The sequence below is a fragment of the Ostrea edulis genome, chromosome 2 (assembly GCF_947568905.1).
Source record: "Ostrea edulis chromosome 2, xbOstEdul1.1, whole genome shotgun sequence".
NCBI lineage: Eukaryota > Metazoa > Mollusca > Bivalvia > Ostreida > Ostreidae > Ostrea > Ostrea edulis.
In genome coordinates, this window is record NC_079165.1 from 459539 (window position 1) to 476516 (window position 16978).

Here is a 16978-nt window from a genome sequence, read left to right on the forward strand (position 1 = left end):
CATCATGTCGACCGCCCTAAATGTGTACGCAATAAAATTATTTAAAAACCCTACATTTCTGTGTATGATGTTGTCATTTTAGAGTGATGAAAGTGTTCGAGTAAGATCCTTGTGCCTAACAAATAATGTTACAAGTATATTGTATCTATGGTAAAAGTGACCTTATATGTTGTGCTACATGCTGAACATGTAATCATGAGAACCTGTGTAGAAAATGATGGATTAGAGAGAGATAAAAGGACATAACTGCTCTTAAAATCAAGAAAATTTCCCACTTCACTGTCTACTTCTTTACATACTGTATATGTATAGACCTGAAATATGCTCTAATTCAGTAAACAACTCCCCAACAAGATTTTGAATACCTGTTCTCTTCTTACATTCTATTCTATGCCATCCTAATAGTGAAACTAAAGATTCATGCAATTCAGCCAAATGTCAAAGGGGAGGTGGTTTGTTTACAAGTACCACCCATAAATGTGAAAATGGTGTTAACTGGGTTTTTTGTGTACAAAATGTTTCTAAAATGACTTATTTCTCTATCTGCAAGTATTTTTTCATAAATATGTATTATGGTGCTGAGAAGAAATGTGATCTACTGTACCTAAGACTTGTCAATCAGTACAATTTGTTAATTACATGTAGAACATGTAAAACTACATGTAATCTTTGTAAAAAGAATACACAGTATATGAAGTACCCCAACATAACATTATTTTAACCACTAAGCTTATTTACATGTACTTACATGTCACTATGATACTTGACCAGATTCTGGTTTTCCATAGTACTAAAGCATAGCTTACCCCCCTTGACTCTCTTGTCTACCATTGTGACACTAATGTGATACATCTATTGAAATAAAGGGTTGTATTACATATCTAATACATTTATCTTGATAATATCAATGAAATGGTCAATAATTGTCGGTTATTCCCCCTATATATAACACAGGTGGCGCACTACTCGTTGACGTTCAATCTTACTTCCGGTGTCAATAGTGTACAGTGCAGTGTACGAGTAATCGAAGTGTCATATCGAGTTTTTGATGCAAAATGCCGTCTTGTTGCTGCGTGCCGGGGTGCTCAAATCGCGGGGGCCTCAGATTTCCAACGGATGAGACCATCAAACGACAGTGGATTGTCGCTATTAGGCGAAATAGCGCTACAGATAAGCACAAGTTTTGGTCACCACATCCACGGAGTGTAGTATGTCATCAACATTTCAAGGATGATGACTTTGAAACGGAAACTAGATACGGTGGGTTGATTCACTTGACAGGGTTTTAATCTGATATGATTCATCAATTAATTAATGTTGATTTTAGTTGATGGTATTATAATTTGTTGTAATACTTGCAGTTAATGAGTGATTTACAGATTTAGACACATAGCATCGTTTTTCCTACATGTAATATTAAAAGTATAAAAGTAAAAAGGGGTTTTCCTTATTAAGGGAAAGGTACAGGGTTGGTCCTTCAGCACATTGATTCAATTTTATCAGTTCAAGTCTACATTTCCACTACTATTCACTAAAAGAGAGGGGAGGGGGGGGGGGGCAGCCAGCCTTAGTACATTGTCACGAAATCCCACCGTTGCTATGTGTCTGGTAATATTGTCGTCATGTAGCCCGATATTACTTATGTAAATACGATCTGATGTCTATGTCAGAGCCAGATATAATGGATTTTTTTCTTCAAATTATACTTTTCTATCATGTAAACATATATGTTACAAAGGTATAGTACATGGGTCATAATGATGACAGTGTTTCAAATTGTTTATTGTTTTGTTTTGTTTTTTGAAATATTTTATGTTACATTCTGTTGTATTCTCAACTTCAGAAAAAGCCACCCATATTGAATGTGTATTTGACATCAATCAAAGTATGAAATGAAACTGCCAGTTTTTGTTTCTTTACACAATGAAATTGGCATTGTCATGTCTATTTTGAAATGTCATAATCAGCAACTGAAACTCAGGACACCGCAGACAAAAACACCGAAGACACATACATGTACCATATCGTGGATACAAGGACTGTCCACGAGGGCTGTACTAGTGTGAGGATGGCGTGTCTCACAGGAATGACAAGATAAGATGTTTTAAATTTGTATCTATAAAATTCTTAACAAGAATTATTTTGATCAGTATTTAGAAAACCTTCTTGATAAATAGATTTCATTAGGCGATTTATAGCAAGCATGTTTGAATATGGTACATCATTAATCATATTTATAGTTTATGTATAAGTTAAGCATGTTTGTGCATTATCATTATTTGTCATATTGATATTGTTTAGGTGCTGATCCTCTCAGAAGGCAAAGGAAGCCTCATGCCGTTCCTTCAATATTCCCTTGGAGCAGCTCAAGGATATGCGAAGATGACAGAAACCAACGACGCATTGCACGCAAGAGAAAAGTGGAGCAAGCCTGTACTAGTCCGATTTCCGATGACGAGTCTCAAGTAGCCATTTTTTCCAACATTGGTAATTTTGTAGAAACAAGTAGTTGCGAAAGTAATGAACCAATGCCGTCATGTAGTTATGAATCCTCTGATGCTGCACCAGTTTATACAGAAAGTTCATGCCAAACCATGTCATAGCCAATAATGTCAGTGGAAAATTTCATTAACGATAGTGAAGGTTTTATGTTCTATACTGGACTAGCAACATACACAGATTTTTTACACGTGCTGTATAGTTTAGGTGAGGCTGCATTTCATTTGAACTACATATACAACCAGGTGCAGAATTTGACAATTGAGAACCAGTTGTTTCTGACCTTGATCAAACTAAGACAATATAAAACTAACTTTTAACTTAGTAGGCTTTTTTCAGTGTCCACAACAACTGTTGAAAATATATGGCTGACATGGGTCAACTTCATGTACAGGCAGTGGCAAGAGGTTAACTTTTGGCCTGACAGAGAGTTGGTGAATTTCTTTGCTCCAAGGGATTTTTATTCGAAGTTCCCAACAACACGGTTAATCATTGATGGTACCGAGATTGCTGTCAAGAAACCAAAGCCACCAATAGCCCAGCAGTCTACTTTCTCTACATACAAGAATCGGAATACTGTGAAGGTACTCGTTAGCTCAACGCCTGGTGGTCTTGTATCTTTCATCTCATCAGCTTTTGGAGGTTCTGCAAGTGATCGTCAATTTGTGGAACGCAGTTCCTTGTTGAATCAGTGCGAGCCAGGCGATTCAGTGATGTCTGACAAGGGCTTTAACGTGCAAGACATGTTTGCTTGCAGGGATGTTAAAATTAATATTCCAACATTTTTTAAGAAGAAAAACCGTATGTCGGGAAACACTGTGTTGCATGATCGCAAAATATCTAGTAAAAGGGTGCATATTGAATGGATAATTGGATTAGCAAAAACATTTAAAATTTTGAAGGGCCCCTTGAACAGCACCGAGACAAAGTTAGCAAGTGAAATTATCTTTGTATGCTTCACTATGTGCAACTTCAGAAAATGTATTGTATCTAAATATGCTTAAGAGTTAAGATTGTTATGGTCTGTGAAGTATAAACATACTTATGTATTTTCATATGATTTGTACTCTCCAGGCTCCAATAACTTTATTTTTTGTATTCCAAGTCTCTAACAAATACTAAAATATTAAAACATCAAATGATATGAAATTTTTTTTTATATAAAAATATATGAAACCACAACATAAGAAATTGACAATCACTAAATGGGTTTGGTGATATATTATAAACAATGTCTTGCTACAATTAATACCATGACTCAGTGTCCAAATATGACACTTAGATGTGATGATAAAATTTGTTCAACACTGCACTTTTGAAATATTTTTCAAAAAATGATTCTAATTTGTGAATCATGTTTTCAATAAATTCCTCATCTCTTGGCACTGGTATAACTTTGAGGTCTTTGAATGTGTACACTACTAAAGTGCATTCAGTTCTGTTTGTACAGAATAACTGCCCTTGTATTTAATAGAAGTAATCATGTGACATATCAAGTTCTAAGGAAGCATTTACATTCTTCAAAAAGGGAACAGTTTCATTAGAAATATGTTCATGTTTTGCAGTGAATGGGCATTTTACCTCTAAAATGGAGGTTTCATCAATTACAGCATCTGGAGATGCTGCAAGAAATGGGTGGGATTTGGATACAAATGTGCCACATTTTTGAGTTTTTACTTTGCATTTTTCTTCAAAGCTTTTTATGGCTACTGACTCGTAACATCTACCATGGATTATGGGTGCAACATTGATTTGTGGGGTATATTTAGTTAAACGATTGGCAAGATTATGCATATTAGTTTTTTCTGTACATTTGCAGATTTTTCCAAAATTTGAGGAGTGAATTCTCTTGCACCTTTCTGACTGCCATAGAGGATTGATGCTTTGGCCACGAGTTTGATTTTCAAATTTTTCAATTTCCATACTAGTAATGTTTGTAATATTGGAATTTTTCAGCCACATTTCAGAAAGTTTCTCCTGAAAATAATCATGGTCAGAATCCATTGCAGTTGTGTTTGCGATTGAAAATAAATGTGAAATTGGTAATGTATTTACTGATGGGTGATTCAACCAAACGTTCCTAAAGGTGTCGTGATATCCAGACATATTCCTAAATTGAAGTGGACGTGGGTCATAAATGACATCAGCATTATTTGCAAGAGGGAGGTCTTTAGCTTTAATCGGACTCCCCTTGTAGGGTTTTGTTTGGTGAAATGTTTGCAAATTTTGGGTGCAAGTTTCCTCAGTAGTCAAGTCACCATTCTCACAGAATTTCTATAGAGCATACAAAATAACACATACATGCTTACATGCTGCAACTGGACCCATTCCTACTGCACACTCACATTGACATTCAACAACACATCCATCAACATCAAAACTTGCATCGACAGCATACGACATTGTTTTCTTCATCTGTGCCTTGCATTCAGTTTTCACAAAGAATAGCCCATCTTCAGATGCCAATCTTGCATACTTTAAAAATTTGCTTTCATAAAGGTATCTAACATTTGCATCAATTTCTCTGTTCATTTTCCCCAAGTATGCACATACAGCTTCTTCTTTAACTCTTGTAATCACAGTATCTTTATTAATGTCTTTATATTTCTCATAACTCGGGACTTCCATGCAGTACTGCCTTTCAACTCTTTCACCACCACCAAAGTTATAGTTTCTGTCGTATGCATCAAGTCTGAAAGAGAATATTTCAAGGTCCATATTGTACATAATGTCATATATGTAGCATTAATGGCCTATAAAATGGGGTAGTAAAGTCTGTACTTAATATTACAGTCGGGGCCAAAAACGTCCCATATCATTAAATTTTATTTAACAGACAAGGTAATAGTTTTAGACCTGTCATTTGACAGGGCGGGCAATGTACATGTAACTGCATGCAGGCACATAGAGCTATCATTTTCAGTCCTGAGGAGGATTCAGCCAAAATCATATTTTTGCGTTTCAGAAAAATTTACCCAGAAAAAATCGTTATAGTTTTAAAAAATAAAGGGGGGGGGGGGGTTGGCCAGGTCACCATAAAAAGAAAATATAAAACGTTTATCAATCCTTGAACTTCAGAAAATAGTGATGATTGTATGTTATATGATTGAAAATATTGTAATTTGAAATGTTGATAATATCCTAATAAAAAGAGACCAGGACATTGTACCAGAAATGGCACTCGTGAGCGATTGTGTATACTGACATTGTTGATTGATAGTATTGCATCACATCGATGATGTTTTTAAATATCTAAAGTAAATGGTGAAACCAGATTAACGTAAGGAAATTTCATTCTGATGCAACAAGCTTACGTTTTTAATGAAATACATCGAATGGTTTTACAATATAGTCTTTATTCTCTCGAGATTCACGATTTCAATATTTATGATGAGAAAATTCGAACTAGAATAAAAAACCGTTCAGACCTTTCAACGAGTTCTCTTTTTCGCCCCGATACTCGCGCATTTCGTTTCTCGAGTTCGCTTCTCAAGGCGGTAAGGTTCCAGGAACCGTAATCTGTCATTATGCTGGTGAAATTCTATCTTGGCAAAGTAATATAATCGGTAACGACGCTCTTTCGATAAGGAGGAAAGAAGAGTGTTGAACGTCAACGAGGCTTGCGCCACCTGTCATCAAGGGCGAGTAATATGTAATTTTATTTGCCATTGACTAAATTCCATGGGTTTCAAAAAATGCCATTCTCTTTAAGAATTCTGACATCTCATGTTATTGACGTCAACTCCCATTTTTGACAAATCTGACTTATTCTGAGTGAACCTACAGCAATACATCATGTCGACCGCCCTAAATATGTACGCAATAAAATCATTTAAAAACCCTACATTTCTGTGTATGATGTTGTCATTTTAGAGTGATGAGAGTGTTCGAGTAAGATCCCTGTGCCTAGCAAATAATATTACAAGTATATTGTATCTATGGTAAAAGTGACCTTATATGTTGTGCTACATGCTGAACATGTAATCAAGAGAACCTGTGTAGAAAATGATGGATTAGAGAGAGATAAAAGGACATAACTGCTCTTAAAATCAAGAAAAATTCCCACTTCACTGTCTACTTCTTTACATACTGTATATGTATAGACCTGAAATATGCTCTAATTAAGTAAACAACTCCCCAACAAGATTTTGAATACCTGTTCTCTTCTTACATTCTATTCTATGCCATCCTAATAGTGAAAACTAAAGATTCATGCAATTCAGCCAAATGTCAAAGGGGAGGTGGTTTGTTTACAAGTACAACCTATAAATGAGAAAATGGTGTTAACTGGGTTTTTTGTGTACAAAATGTCTCTAAAATGACTTATTTCTCTATCTGCAAGTATTTTTTTCATAAATATGTATCATGGTGCTGAGAAGAAATGTGATCTACTGTACCTGAGACCTGTCTATCAGTACAATTTGTTAATTACATGTAGAACATGTAAAACTACATGTAATCTATGTAAAAAGAATACACAGTATATGAAATACCCCAAATAACATTATTTTAACCACTAAGCTTATTTACATGTACTTACATGTCACTATGATACTTGACCAGATTCTGGTTTTCCATAGTACTAAAGCATAGCTTACCCCCCTTGACTCTCTTGTCTACCATTGTGACACTACTGTGATACATCTATTGAAATGAATGGTTGTATTACATATCTAATACATTTATCTTGATAATATCAATGAAATTGACTGAATTCCATGGGTTTCAAAAAATGTCATTCTCTTAAAGGTGACAGGGGACAGTTTCTTTGGCTTTGAAACATGTGGATAGGGGGTATACAGCAAAGTATTGACATAAAAGAGAAATATGATTTTTCATTAGTCTGTCATAATCTGACTTTGGTGTATACCCCCTATCCACATGTTTCAAAACCAAAGAAACTGTCCCCTGCCACCATAGCCTTTAAAGAAATTGGATAATTCGTTCCATTGATGAGTCTGACTAATCTCCTATTAATCAACAACTAGAATTACGAATATTATATTGAATAAATTTGTTTAGATTGAGAACGGGAAAATCAAAGATTAAAATGAACATCAAATCAAAGGGAGACCGAGTAGGTGGGGAGGAGGAGGAGGGGGCGGGGGTGTTCCGGGGTTACTTTTATAGGTTATGATGTTCTAATCATATTTTATATATAATGTAATGATAAATAACAATATATATATATATATATATATATATATATATATATATATATATATAAAAGCACTGAAAAGGCCACGACACTGTTGGTTATTTAAAACTCAAATTTTCGACGCAACCCGCATCTTTATCAAGAGACATAAATTACATAAACAAATAACACACAAAAACGACAAGTATCGATAAACTACATTGGTGAGAAGAGTGATACACTATTGTACTGAGTGATAAAAATGGTGGTGGTTACGTTGTAAAGCGTGTTTACTGACTATGGTTTAGAGAGTTTGTACCATGGTCGGGTCGGGATGAAAATAAAATTATTCTTAGAAATTACAGAAATCAGAAGAATTTAGAGGGAAATCTTACAAAACAATGTGATTATGGAATAAAATGGTGGGAAGATAATGATATGGAGTGATTAAGTTCAAAACAATATTAGGTAGTCCGTACCATTGATGATTCGGATATGGTGAACAGCGAAAAATAATGATTGCCAGAAGAACACGATTAAACAACAAACAAAGTCAATCAAAGAACACTGATCTAGCATTAAAATCAACAATCGAATAGGTGAATGGGAGAGAAGTCTAAGGAAAAAGATTCAATAATATTTTTATTTTTCAAGGTAATATATTTTTCAAGGTCAGACAAATTGAAGCCGCATTCTAGAAATTCTGATATCACAACATAAAGAGCTATGCGAATCCGAATTTATGTTGATTTAGAATAATGTTTTACCATAGTTTAGAGGTCTTAAGATGATATATTAATAAAATACTAGTCTTCAAGGTCAATACATTTTTTCCTTTATTATCATCCCCCCTTTTTTATTTTAAAATTTTAAAAATGAGAGGGAGAGAGAGAGAGAGAGAGAAAGAGCTATAAAATTTCATAATTGTAATGATTTCTTACGATGTTCTAACATAATTAGGAAGTATTGAAGGTCAAACAACAATCGCAATCCTGGGAATCCTCGCTATGGCTAAACAGGGAACTCAAGGTTAAATAAAGGAACTCAAGGTCAGAGCCTTGAAACCGGGGAAACGAATTGTATTTATATTAATCAAACAAAATAAGATATCTTATCGGGTGAATTTTGGCGATTAGGCTATGGAAACTGATTTTAACTAAGGATTTATCCTGGATTCATGCGCGTGAAATCATTCAAATTATTCATTCCACCTGGACGGAATGATTTCAAACGGTGCATCCAGGATTTTTCCGTGCTCTTTCTCTCTGCATCGGTCCATAATGGGTTATGATCAATAACAACCACTTGCATGTCTTGCCAAATGTGACCTTCTTTGTTGAAATGTTCCCCTACGGGTTCGGTCACGTGTTTGGTTTTGATGGTTGATCGGTGGTTGTTGGTCCTAAGTCTGATGTTTGTAGTTTCCCCAACATATTGTTGTCCACATTGTTTACAATTGATGAGGTATATGCAGTTGTTGGTTTTACAGGAGAGTTGACCCAATATTGTATACGTTTTGCCTGTAGTGAAGCTTTGGAACGTTTCTGAATTATGGCTAAATTTGCAAAGCAAACACCGCTTGTCAGAGCAAGTTGAAAAGCCTCCATTGGGTAGGGGGTTGTCTAATCTGGCCCTTACCACCAAATCCTTGATATTCCTGGGTCGTCTGAAGGACACCATTGGTGGCTCACCAAATTCTCTTGCCAATCTAGGATTATCCAAGAGTTTCGGGAAGTTATCCTTTAGGATTTTGTTTAGGTCCTTCAATGCAGGGTGGTAAGTGGTGACTAGAGGTACTCTACAGCATTCCGTTTTCTCCCTGTACTGCAACAGTGAAGACCTGTCGATTGTTTTAACCTCATCAATGGCATTAGTGACAGATAGCGGCTTGTAACCTCGTTTGCATAAATGAGACTTTATTTGTTGACCCTGTCGTTCATAGGATTCCTCACTAGAACAAATTCGTCTGGCACGAATTGCTAGGCCTTTCGGTAAACCCTTGAAAATGTGATGTGGGTGACAGCTGGATGGCATTAGATATAAATGGGCGTCGGTCGGTTTGGTATGGAGATCAAATTCAATTTCACCATTTCTAAGAGTGGATTTTGTATCAAGAAATGTATTGGTGGTATCTGAAATATCCACTGTGAACTTAATATTATGGTGAAATGAATTGACAAAGGACACAAAATTGTCCAGACTTTCCCTTCCTTCGACCCATTTGATTTCTATGTCATCGATGAACCTAAGCCAGCTGAGGGGTTTAGTGGGTACTTGTAGCAAAGGTTGTTTTTCTAGTCTACCCATAAATATGTTAGCATACGAGGGTGCCATTTTAGTTCCCATGGCCGTACCACTTACTTGGAGGTAATGCTCCCCATTGAACATGAAGTTATTGCGTTTAAGTACATGTTCTAAAAGTTCAACCAAGGAGTCCGTGGACGGTTTTTGGTGTTTTCTACTGTTCCAGACTTCCTTGCATGCCTCAATGCCTTCATCGTGAGGAATGTTCGTGTATAATGATGCAACGTCCATAGTCACGAGAAGGGTGTTGTCTGGCAAGTTCGAAGTTGGGGTTTTGTTCATGTAGTCTGTCGTGTCTTTGAGGTAGGACGGTATGGTTTCTACATGAGGTCGTAGGTGCATGTCCAAAAACTGTGAGATTTTCTCAGTTGGATGACCAATAGCGCTGACAATTGGGCGGCCTGGGATTCCTTCTTTGTGTATTTTAGGTAGAAGGTAGAATTGTCCAGGTGTGCTGTCGTTAGAGGGAACGAGACAAGTGAAAGTTTCAAGACTTATTTCTTCATCGCGTCTCATTTTTTCTAAAGTGTCGATAATAGCGTCAGCATTGCTTTTTGTGGGGTCAAAATCAATTTTTCTATAGAAGAATTGATTTGACAATTGTCTGTTTGCTTCTGCTATATAATCTTGTTTGTCCATAACGACTACAGTGGACCCTTTATCTGCCTTCTTAATGACAATATCTTCCCGGGTTTTAAGTGCTTGAATACTGCTCCTTTCATCGCGGGTCAGATTGTCATAAGTTTGAGTAGGATTTTGAAGCAACTTTTCAATGTCTGATTCTACGGCCTCTATGTATGTCTCAAGGGTTGGACATATATATATATATATATATATATATATATATATATTATATCTAATCACTTATTTACATGTTTAATGTCAAATCTTTTACTTTTTCTGTTGTTCTACTAATTTAGTTTGACCCTATCAATCTCGTGTCTACAAAAGAAAGTTGTTTATATAACCATGCAGAGACTCTTTATACTTATATATCAGATACTCTCTATACTTTAGTAACAAAGGATTGTAACACAATGTACCTTATGTTATATTACATGTTAACACCACTTGCATATACTTTAGAGCCAATAAATTGAATTGAAAAAAAGAAGAAAGAAAAGAAATTATTTTGGTTACAAAGATCCACCTTCCTGTCATTGCGACAAATACGAAATTTACCTAAAAATTTTTCTATAAAACTTTCTTTTTCTTTATGTTTTGAGATATAAATCCAGAATATTTTCACTCAAATTGCATTCCTAGGTTAAACAATCATTGATTATCGTGAACTCCATCTACTCTTTAAAAACCTGTTGTACTTCTATGCTGATGAGCCATAAGGCTTAAAGCCAATAAACAATACAATACTTCAACTTGAACACGAACAGTTATCATGATTAACATCTTAAAATTGTCTATAGTAGAAGGAAGGGGGAAGTAGTATGGGGGGAGGGGAGAGAGAGGTTGGAAAGAGGGAAAAGGTTTCCTCCAGTCCGACCCACGTACATAGCAGCGATTTTCATACGTGAGAGTCAAATAATGAGGGAGGGGAACGCTACTATATTGACCCTATTTTATTTTTAAAAGTTTATGCTTGTAAACAATGAAAAAAAATGATAGAAAATGTACCAACTGCCATGTCCACGTCTCATCTCAATCCACCCTATCTGCTTACCATATAGTATTGACACAAATTATTGAAGAAAAAAAAATTAAATCAAGCTATATACTGTAACATGACACATTTTGAAGAAGAAAAAATCTTGCATATTAATTCTCCTCCTTCTGAAAGAACACTTTTGAAAAGTAATCGCTACTTCTGATATATATGGACTTTGAATAGAGACGTAGAAACATACAAATATTGCAAGTCTTGGTAACTCATCACTTCAAATCAAATCCAGAGTAGTTACATGCATTTCTCTGACATGTATGGTGTGCATGTAAACGACTAATGTTTAAAATTTCCAATCTTTGTATGAACATCTGCTTATTCATTTCATATTTTGATTAATATTAATTGTTAGTTTGCCAGCTTTTAGCTATAATGGTACTAATATCTAGAACTGGGGATGCCGAGTTTATGGCTGCGTGAAAATTTTTTACACTACATTTAACCACTTGTATTGAAATCCATTAGATAGAATGTTCTATCGTTAAAATTATAATGTCCTACGGACCCGGTTCCCAAGACTCAGTTATATCATTCTAACTAAATTTCCTTGTTTCCTTCCCTATGAAAGTTGTTTATATTGTCTACACCATAAAGGATCAAACCCTGTCAGCCATGATATATCGTATGGATTTTAATAAATATGGTTAAAAACATGAATTACTTGTATTAGCGCATGAAATAGAAAAATGTCAGATTATGAATAATCCGAGAAAATTCGAGTTGATATACCGGTTGCATTTATGCTAAACATAAGGAAGTAAACGTTTATGAGGTTGTAATCATTAAGAAGTTCAATCAATGTCATGCATATATTGAAACAGCCATTTAGCTAAGAATCATTTTATGTATTATAAGGCTGTGATCATCATCAATTACCATGCGGGGCATACAAACAAAGATATTTTGCATTTTTATTATCAAAAGATTGATTATGTTTATGCATAGGGTTACGAGCTATTGTTTTGTCTATCAATAATATATTCTTTGGTAAATGTGGAGCGTGACCTTTCATTTCATTAAACTTGAATCCCCTTTACCTAAGGTTGCTTTGTGCCATGTTTCGTTGAAATTGGTGCAGTGGTTCTGGAGAAGAAATCGAAAATGTGGAAAGGTTACAGACGGACAGATGACGGACTACGGGTGATCAGAAAAGCTCATTTGAACTTACAGCTCGGGTGAACGAAAATGTTTTAGGAATGTATGCTAAAAATCAAACCTTTTCCAGAATATTCTTCGTATGTATTTGTATTGCTTGTAGGAGTTATGAGATTGATCACTGTTCGTTATCTTCACCTTGCATGGGAATAAAATATGATTACATTGTCCATCTGTCAGATTAAAACAAAAATTCATCTATGGAGAGATTTTTTAAACGAATATCTATAAGATCAAAGTACTAATATTTCAGCTGGGAGTTGAACAGTCTTGAATAGTTACGATTATATCGATAAAGCGTTTTCATACATCGATTCACCGAAAACAGTTGGGGGAAAAGTTTCCTCTCAAAAACCTAATTTAATTCAAAACATCCCACTTTCTCCTAATGAGGTGTTAAGAATCATGTCTAGCGAGAGAGCGAGTTGATTCTTTAGTAGCGGCAATTTGGAATCAGGGGTAGGCAACAGAGTTGTAGAATTTTTAAGTTTTACTCCATTATTTGTATGAAAAGTTTTTGTGTTATTCAAGAGAGACAATTTTGATTCCTCCTACGATAAATACTTATCTGTTTAACTAAAAAAAATAATTTGCCTACAGTACAATGTAGGTGCTGTTTACATGCACGAAATATTTTGATTTTACCATCTAAATATATTATTGTTTTACATAGCATTTGACTGATTGAAATGATGTTTGTTGAATAATAAATATTTTCAAAAATCCCAATCAAGGGAATTCGAAAATTAACTCTCCATTTATGGTATAAAAGAAATGAAAAGTAGAAAAAAAGATCAATTTCATAATATAAAGAATACGTATGCATGGGAATGGTCCGCCATAAACGTGACCGCGATAAAAAAAAAAAAGGGGGGGGGGGTCTACGATACAGTATGTTTTCTGTGGGGGTCATCTGGCAATAAAAGGGAAACAATCCTACTATATAGCTACATTTCAGTGGGAGATCTACCATATAGCCATTTTTCCTAGGGTGGAAGTTACTATGCAGCCATTTTTTCAGAGGGAAAGATTGCTAGGGGAAAGGCAAGGGGTACAATACAAAACCGGAAGTCCTATATACCACGGGTGTTTGATAGCAGGGTGGGATCCAGGAACTGCAGTTATCGGGGCCGCCACTTTATGAGGCAGGAGGTTTAGGCCCCCAGCCCCTGGAAGCTCCTGGATTTTACAGATTTTATAGGTCTTGAGATATGTCTCCTATTTAGTCATTTGCACTATTTTCTATCATTTTTTATAAGGTAAAATTAATAAAATGACGAAAATTTTAAGGGTTTCTCGAAAAAGTTAAGTTCTCCCAACAAATTAATTCAAGAAATCTCAAGATTTTGTCATTTATTTCTCTGGGAGTGGAAGAAATATTATTGCTTCTTTTATCGTTTAGTACATTTTTCTAAATAAGATAGCACGATTTACCTTAAATTTGAAAATTTTAGCAACCCCCCCCCCCCTCCTTTAAATCCGCCACTGGATAGAACTGTGGTATATAAAACTAGCGATATGCACCACAGGAATTAGATATATATGTATAGCTCCGAAGTATCAATGAACTTATACATATTTGTTTCCAAGTTGGAATGCCGCTTCCACTAGTTAGAAATCATAGTCCACGCTTGTATGTCGGAGCAGACATTGTTGATTTGATTGATTGATTGATGTTTTCCTCCACACTCAACAATTTTTCAGTTATCTGGTAGCGCTCAGGTGGAAGAGAGAACCCAGATACAATCTACCTGTGGTCTCCACCGACCTTCCGAAAGTAAACTGGGAAACTTTCTCACTTAACGGCGCGAGCGAGATTCGAACCCACACCGTCAGAGGTAAGAGACCGTGTGATTTTGAGCGCGATGCTCTAACCACTCGGCCACGGAGGCTCCCATTGTTGATTTGTACTTTGATATATTTTTGAGACAACTAAATAATCTAATGTGTTTTTTTTCTATCTAATACTTATTGATGCAATTAAATCACGCTTAAGAACCTATAATTGTGTTTAATGATATAGAACTGTTTGTTCATTATTCTAAGTATATATTTTTATCTAATCATTATATCTTTCTTATTTATTTTTCCATAGAAACAAAATATCTATGCCATACCCTTGTAGTTTTTCTCGTCTTTTAAATTCAATTCAAGTCATGTTTTACTGTGTTTTCCATTAGATGATTGGAAATATTTTCTATAGATGAATACGTACTTTGATAAATTACATTATTCTAATAAATGCCTTATTAACCTTAGTACAAGCTTTACGTTTAATGTTTATTATTCTGTCTTGTATTTAGATATATCAGCGGGTGATTTAAGCAATTAGAGTAATACGACGCGGGCCAGTATCGCAAACGTCAAGTGGGGAAGCTATTTTCAGAAGAGTTAACCTTTTCAAGTTGTCATTTTAACGTTATTGAATAAGTACTTTTTATTCGCCGTATTTCGAGTTGTATTTTTCGGTACCAAACTTTAATTCCTATGAATAATTTTGGTTAATTTGATGAATTTTAGAAAAATAATGTTTAATTTCAGTTTTTGATTTGTCTTACTTGCGATGACGAGTTGTTTCTGAACGCTACTGTAGGATGGAAATCCGGTGTAATAAGCACATCTCCATACGGTATATTGTTCATCTTCTGTCACACTTTGTGGTGGTATGATGAGATTGAACTCTCTCGGTGTAGTACAACTATAGCTGTATCTAGAATTCACACCAAATCCTTGACATTGAGTGGTATATCCAACAACACCAACACTGGTCTCGTTTCTGTAGAACCTGACGTATACTTGTGTTTCGGTAGGAGCGACAGTCATCTGACAGGTCCATGTAAACTGTTGTCCTAGTGACGCCATCTCTGATGATCCAGTCAAATTGTAGGAAACTAAATTAAAATGTGTAGTTTTTGTTTGAAAAGCATTATATGTCAATTGTTGTATATTTTTGACGTCCCACCCGAGAATTTTTCATTTTTTATGGAAACGTCGCCATTGTCGGTGAATAACTGCAAAATTTAGGCCTATGCTCTGCGATTACGGCCTTTGAGCAGGGATGGATCTATATCTAGCCACACCTGCTGTAGCATGGGGCCTCGGTTTTTTGCGGTCTCATCCGAATTCTCTTACGACAAGGAAGGGGTACTGACGACCTTTTCAAACCTGGATCATTACGGGAAAAACTATTGTAGATATGGTAGAGATATAATTTCTTAAAGGGGGGGGGGTCCATTTTCTATCTAGAGTTCCATGTACCCCAACCATTCATACTAAACTCTCTGGTGAGTAGGGGTCATGCGATTTATGTTGAGGGCAATCTTGCCCCTATCCCCCTCGCCGATCCAGCATCAACAAAATACACAATATGCATGTACTACAGGTATTTCAATGCATATATACAAAACCACAGCCACAAAAATACATTCCAACAAAACTGTAAAATCTATGAAATCCACGACGATTTACATGATTCCAGAGTCATCTCCCTTGCTTTCGCGGAATAAATGTTAGAAATGTCATTCAAAATGTAACATGGTGTATTTTCACATATAGATCACACAAAAACTGTATTGGTATAAATTGCTTTAAATAGGAATAAAAATATAATGCTCGTTTATAAACTTTAAATAAGTATTCGATATTCTTTAGAAAGATGGACTGTGGACTAACATTTTAAAAATGAATGCAGATGGAAACTATAAAATTTACAGAAAAAAATTTACAAAGAAATTACATGCAAGTCGTAAGTGCAAATATGTCACAATATGAATACTTCATGTGTAAAGTAAGTTCAAAACAAAATAAAATCCAGTCACTATTCTTGTTCAGAATATGATATGTTTGCTATTTCAAAACTATTCATTAATGCAGATTATGCTGTTTGATCATCTGAATCATGAATGTTCTGACTATTATATGAAAGATAAACTTAAAACATTTTTGTTACGCAACCCTTTGTCTTTTCAGGCTTTTATATAGAAGAAAGTCCACTGGTAGTGAAAAGGTTACCTGTAGGTGTCCAATAAGTTGATAATTGCTGTCCATTATTTGTAAGAATGGACAGATACCGTCCGTTCTTAAAAATAATGGACAGTAACTGTCAACTTATTGGACAGTGCCAGGTAAACCCAATAACTTATTTGACATCTACAGGTAGGCTGAAAATAAGAGAAAGACAATACATTTGTCAAAGAGATACAAAT

At 35.2% G+C, this 16978-nt stretch overlaps 1 protein-coding gene across 1 annotated transcript in view; it reads right to left on the bottom strand.

Annotated features, from left to right (window-relative positions):
* Positions 1-16978, bottom strand: part of LOC125676396 (B-cell receptor CD22-like) — a 154743-nt gene that overhangs the window by 130480 nt on the left and 7285 nt on the right. Inside the window, exon 4 of the mRNA XM_056157244.1 lies at positions 15332-15664. Within this exon, the coding sequence (XP_056013219.1) occupies positions 15332-15664 (333 nt within the window). The remainder of the gene's footprint in view (positions 1-15331; positions 15665-16978) is intronic.